The 6,660-nt window shown below is 42.5% G+C and overlaps 1 protein-coding gene across 2 annotated transcripts in view; it reads left to right on the top strand.

The window, feature by feature from the left end:
- Positions 1 to 6,660, top strand: part of sgsm3 (small G protein signaling modulator 3) — a 186,135-nt gene that overhangs the window by 119,163 nt on the left and 60,312 nt on the right. For both annotated transcript variants that reach the window (XM_043680029.1, XM_043680030.1), the window contains one exon: positions 4,297 to 4,452. In XM_043680029.1, coding sequence (XP_043535964.1) covers positions 4,297 to 4,452 — 156 coding nt within the window. The remainder of the gene's footprint in view (positions 1 to 4,296; positions 4,453 to 6,660) is intronic.

Here is a 6,660-nt window from a genome sequence, read left to right as displayed (position 1 = left end):
GAGGTAGGGTGGGAAGGGGTGTAATCCAGGTAGCTGTGGGAGTCGGTGGGTTTGTAAAATATGTCAGTGTCAAGTCGGTCGTCATTAATGGAGATGGAGATGGTCCAGGTAAATTTAAGGTCAGGGTGGGATGTGTTGGTGAAGTTGGTGAATTGCTCAACCTCCTCGCGGGAGCACGAGGTGGCGCCAATGCAGTCATCAATGTAGCGGAGGAAGAGGTGGGGAGTGGTGCCGGTGTAATTACGGAAGATCGACTGTTCTACGTAGCCAACAAAGAGACAGGCGTAGCTGGGGCCCATACGTGTGCCCATGGCTACCCCTTTGGTCTATATAAAATCATGAGGGGCATAGATAAGGTGAAAAGCCCAGGGTAGGGGTTCCAAAACTAGAATGTGTGGGTTTAAGGTGAGACAGGAAAGACTTAAAAGGGATATCACACAAAGGGCCATGCAGATATAGAATGAGCTGCCAGAGGAAGGGGTAGAGATGAGTACAATTACAACATTTACAAGATTTTTGGACAGGTACATGGATAGGAAAGGTTTAGAGGAATATGGGCCAAATGCAGGCAAGTGGGATGAATTCAGTTTAGAAAACCTGGTTGGTATGCATGAATTGGGTGAAAAGATCTGCTTCTATATGGCTCTATGTGGAAATATCACTTTCAGTTCTCACCTCCAAATCATTGTGCATAGCTAGGGCCCAATACTGGTCTTTGCAGTACCTCGAGGAGAAAGTGAGGACTGCAGATGCTGGAGATCAGAGCTGAAAATGTGTTGCTGGAAAAGTGCAGCAGGTCAGGCAGCATCCAAGGAACAGGAGAATCGACGTTTCGGGCATAAGCCCTTCTTCAGGAAAGGCATTCCTGAAGAAGGGCTTATGCCCGAAACGTCGATTTTCCTGTTCCTTGGATGCTGCCTGACCTGCTGCGCTTTTCCAGCAACACATTTTCAGCTTTGCAGTACCTCACTCATCACAGCCTGCCAACGTGAGAATGATCCATTACTTCCTACTCCCTGTTTTCTGTTTGTTAACCAATCGTTCTTCTGTGTGAGTACATAACCTCTTATCTCACGTGCTTTAATCTTTCTAAATTTATAAAGTGCCTTCTGCAATACCTACGTCTATCACCTTTTCTTTATTATCAATTTTGTTAGTAATACCTTCCAAATGGTTCAATAAGTTTGTCAAACACGATTTCCCATTCACAGATCCATGTGCTGACTAAATTCAATCAGATCATTATCAATCAAACATCTATTTATCCCATCCATGAAAATTGATTCTAACATTTTATCTCACCCTGATGTAAAGCTAACAAGTGTGTAGCTCCCTGTTTTCTCTCTCACTGTCTTTATAAATAGTGAGGTGATTTCTTCATAGTTGAGACTCAACGTTAGCTTTACTGTATTTCCATGGATGCTGTCTGATCTGCTGTGAACTCCATGTGGGGTTTTCAGCACAGATTCCAGACAATCAGCACTCCTTTTCTCTTTCAGTCAAAATTGTGTTGATTGTTTGAAATTTGACTTTCTTGGATTTCTCTTGATGAGTGCAAGATGACATGCCTCACTAACGCAACTCTTTTATCACCAAGAAGCAAGGTACAAAAAGCAACTTTCCCTCCAAACCACTCGCCATCCTAGTTTGGATTCTGCCATTCCTTCATCGTTGCTGAATCAATACTATGAAATTCCCTCCCTCACAGCACCTGATGAGCAAACCTAGATTGCTGTTAAATTTTTAATCACTTAGAATGGGGTTGCAGGTTTCAATTCATTAATATGTAAATCCCAAAAAATCTTTCAAGTCAGAATTCCAAGAAAACTTAAGGTTTCATTTAAGAAAGGTGACATTTCAGCTCAGACAATGCATTAAAGGTATGAGGTTAGGTATCCCAACATGGAGTCAGACTGGTTCTATTTCCAAAGTAGGAATTGATAAAATGTCACATAGACTGACTGCTTACAGATTGTGTGCTTTTTGAACAAAATAGAATGTATCTGCAAAGACAAGTTCACCCCAAAGACTTTTATGTATGTGTGCATGCGTATGTCATCCCCCCATCAGACTTACCATGGACCACACTTTACAATCAGACTCATTCTTGGACAGACACATCTCCATCAAGGAGGGCACCTCAGTACATCACTCTACCACAAACCCACAGATAACCTCGCTGCACTTCTCCAACTTATTTTTGTTACTGTGGAAATAGAACCAGTCTGACTCAAGACTGGAATACAGACAGACTCTAACCTCACACCTTTAATGCATTGTCTGAGCTGAGATGTCACTTTTTTTATATAAAACCTTGTTATCTCAAGAATGTTACTTGAAAGAATTTCTGGGATTTACATGTTAATGAATCAAAATCTGTAACCCCATTGTAAGTGATTAAAGGCTTAACAGCAATCTAGGTTTGAAAAGTGTGATACTTCTTCAGGCTTATGCCCGAAACATCGATTCTCCTTCTCCTCGGATGCTGCCTGGCCTGCTGCGCCTTTCCAGCACCACACTTTTTAATTCTAGTCTCCAGCATCTGCAGTCCTCGCTTTCTCCTAGCAATCTAGGTTTGTTCAATATATCACATCAGTTGTATGGGTACTTTGATCTCTTAAATATAAATTCTGTGTCCTATGATCCTGCCCCACTAGCTACCTGACAAAGGAGCAGCACTCCGAAAGCTTGAAATTCCAAATAAACCTGTTGGATTATAACCTGGTGTTGTGATTTTTAACTTTGTCCACCCCAGTCCAACACTGACACCTCCACATTATGGCTGCCATCCAAGTAAGGATGGTGAGTGGCTTGGAGGGGAACTTGCAGGTGGTAGTGTTTCCGTGTATCTGCTACCCTTGTTGTTCTAGATTGAATGGTCATGGGTTTGGAAGGTGCTGTCCACGAATCTTTGACAAATAAGAGCACTGCATTTTTGTAGATTGTACATATTGCTGTTGTGTACATTCCTGAAGAAGGGCTTATGCCCGAAACGTCGATTCTCCTGTTCCCTGGATGCTGCCTGACCTGCTGCGCTTTTCCAGCAACACATTTTCACCACATTGCTGTTGACCGACTAATGTTTGTGAATGTGGTACCAATGAAGTGGGGTGTATTGAGGGGGAGGATGAAGGGGGTATATTGACAGGATGGTCAATAGCAAGTCTGAAGTGGAGTGTTGATGGTGAAGTAGTTGAGGGTAAGTGGACTGGAATTGAGGGAGACTGTCAGAAGAATTATCAATGTATTGGGCAATTGGAGCAAAGCAATGAGGTAAAGTGGAAGGGGTATCATCAGTTCTACAAAGGAGAATTTGTTTCTGCCAGTGACCCTCTCCTCCAAGAGTTTGTTTTGTTTAATAATCTCTAGATTGGGAAATACTTGCAAATTACTTCTATACTGCCTGTGAGGATGGTAGAGGCAGAAATCCTATAACAACTAAGTAGTTTTTGGATGTGCACTTGTGATGTTTCAGCATCAAAGTCTAGAACAATAAAAAATGATACATGAGAGAAGGGGACCATTTGGCCCATTTCATCCATGCTAACCCAAAGACACCTAGATGCCCTTGCTAATCCCAGCTTCCTGCATATCGCTCATAGCCCTGCAGCTTATGGCACTTAAAGCGCAGATGCAGGTACTTTTTGAAAGAGTTTAGGGTCTCTGCCTCCACCACCAACTCAGACAACTCTTTCCAGACACCCACCATCTTCTGCGTAAAAACCTTTTTCCTTACGTTTTCTCGAATCCTTCTGCCAAGTAGCTTGAAGCTATGATCCCTGGTTTTTGAACTCCTTGCCAAGGGAAAAAGATTCCTCCTATCTACTCTATCACTATCCCTCACGATTTTGTATACCTCAATTATGTCACGCCTCAGCCTGCATCTTTCCTGTAATGTGGTGACCAGAACAGCAAGCAATATAGTTGTCTTCTGCAGTTTAATTTTTATATCCTTACTTTTGTGTTCTATACCTGTGACAGTGAAGGAGAGCATTTATATGCCACTTTTACAACTTTATCTGCCTATGAGCTATGAGCCAAATGCTGGAAAATGGGATTAGAATAGTTAGGTGATTGTTTTTGACGGGTGTGGATGTGATGGACCAGAAGGCCTTTTGCTATGCTGTAGGTCTCTATGATGGTGTGCTTATTACGAAGCTCCAGATGAAAGAAACCTTCATTTTGAGCTGTAGCAGGTTTAGGTCATGTCCTAAATACTTCCTGTGTTGAGACTCTTTGTCACCTTGCCTGACTATAGTGTTTGAGATGTAACAACTGAAATGTCTCCCTTAATAGGAGCTGACCCCAGACTACTCCATGGAGAGCCACCAGAAAGACCATGAAAATTATGTTGCTGTGTCCCGGAACCGAAGACGTCGAGCCAAGGCACTGTTAGATTTTGAACGTCACGATGATGATGAACTGGGGTTCCGAAAAAACGACATCATCACGGTAGGTGTGAGTTACTACAGGTCTGACAAGCAATGCACTTTCGGACAAGACAGCACCCTTCCTTGGGGGATGTTTGCACAAACCACATACTGAGCAGAGCTTGCCGTAAAGCCTGAGCACTAATCTTGTGGATCATATGTTTTTCCTATATGGCTAGGATGGCATGAAGAAGATAAGTTGGGGCTTTTGTGGAGCATGCATGGAGATGAATGTATCAAAGGCCTGTTGGGCTGAACTTCCCTGGGTTAATGCCAATTATAGTATATGTTGTACTCCGAGAAATTACAGGGCACTGAATCCCTCCCAATGGGCTGTACAGAGACAACAACATCTTAAATAATATTAAGCCTTCAGTGAAGAAATTCATCAGAAAGCCTGAGACGTGAGAGCAATTGAACAAAATTTGACACGTTTGTCAAGTGGTTGCAGTGGTTGAGTATTTAGGGGATAGTGACCATAGTTCTAATTTTCAAAGTCATTATCAAAAGGAATAAGGATAGTGCAGAAGTTAAGTGTATATATTGGGGAAGGACAGTCTTAATATTATGAGACAGGATGAGCAATAATAGACTGGGAACCGCTACTTGCAGGTACTTGGAAAGTAGGGATCTTTTAAACATAGTATAGTGAGATTTCAGGGCCAGTGTTTTTCTCTGAGTGAAGGGAAGGCATATTGAAAGTTTGATAAAGAATAAAAAGGAAGCACGTTTTAGGTAAAGATCATTAAAAACAGGGTAGGCACTTCAAAAGTATAGAACGGATAAGGGGATACTTTTAAAAAAAAAATTAGATAGGCAAAGGGGCTTAGAACTATCTTTGGCAAATAGAATTGAGGAAAACTCCAAAGCATGTTGTAAGTATATTAAGAGTAAGAGGATAACCAAGGAAAGAATGGGGCCTATTAGATACCAAGGGGAACTATCTGTGCATGAGGACGTTGGTGAGGTCTTTTAATGAATATTTCTCATTTGGATTCACAAAGGAGAAGAACATGTAGCCAGGGATTTTAGTTGGAATGGTGACAACCTAAAGCATGTTAAGATGAATAAGGAGAAGGAATTAGATGTTTTAGTGGACATCAATGTGCACAAGTCTCCAGGCCCTGATGAGATGTATCCCAGGCTGATCTAGGAGGCAAGGAAGGAGGCTGCCGGGGCCCTAGCAAAGATATTTAATGTTTTGTTGGCCACAAGTGGAGTGCCAAGGTGACTGGAGGGTAGAGAATGTGGTTCCTTTGTTCGAGATGGGCAGCAGGGATAGGCTCAGTAATTACACACCAGTTAGTATGACATCATTCATAGGGAAATCATTCAAAACAAATTCTGAGGAACAGATTAATCAATCCTGTACAGGCAGAGATTGAGTAGGGTAATCATAGATTTGTTAGAGGGAAATCCTGTCTGACTAATTTACTTGCGTTTTTTCAAAATATGACCAAATATATTGATGAGGGTGGTGTAGTTGATTTGGCTTACATAGACTTCAGTAAGGCCTTTGACAAGGTTCCACATGGAAAGCTAGAAAAAAGGAAAGAGCCCCTGGGATCCAGGACAAGGTGGCAAAATTGGCTGAAGGTGGTGGTGGAGGGTTGTTTTTCTGATTGGAAGCTTGTGACCAGAAGTATACCACAGGGATCAGGGCTAGTATCCTTGCTGCCTTTTTTGTATGTTAATGTCCTGGATGTAAATGTAGAAAGTACAGTTAGTAAGTTTGTGGATGACATGAAAATTTATGGTATTGTTGATGGTGAGGAGGATAGTCTCAAACTACAGTTTAATGTTGATCAGCTGGTAAATTGGGCAGGGTAATGGCAGATGGAATTTATTCCTGATATGTTTGAGGTGATGCATTTTGGAAGATCTAATAAGGAAAGGATATATACAATGAATGGTAGATCCTTAAGAAGTATTGAGGAACAACAGGACCCTGGTTAGCACTGCTGTCTCACAGCGCCAGAGACCCGGGTTCAATTCCCGCCTCAGGCGACTGACTGTGTGGAGTTTGCATGTTCTCCCCGTGTCTGCGTGGGTTTCCTCCGGGTGCTCTGGTTTCCTCCCACAGTCCAAAGATGTGCAAGGTCAGGTGAATTGGCCATACTAAATTGCCCGTAGTGTTAGGTAAGGGGTAAATGTAGGGGTATGGGTGGGTTTCGCTTCGGCGGGTCGGTGTGGACTTGTTGGGCCGAAGGGCCTGTTTCCACACTGTAAT

Source organism: Chiloscyllium plagiosum, chromosome 39, assembly GCF_004010195.1.
Source record: "Chiloscyllium plagiosum isolate BGI_BamShark_2017 chromosome 39, ASM401019v2, whole genome shotgun sequence".
NCBI lineage: Eukaryota > Metazoa > Chordata > Chondrichthyes > Orectolobiformes > Hemiscylliidae > Chiloscyllium > Chiloscyllium plagiosum.
The sequence above is the reverse complement of the archived record's forward strand: the minus strand, read 5'-3'. Positions and strand labels throughout refer to the sequence as shown.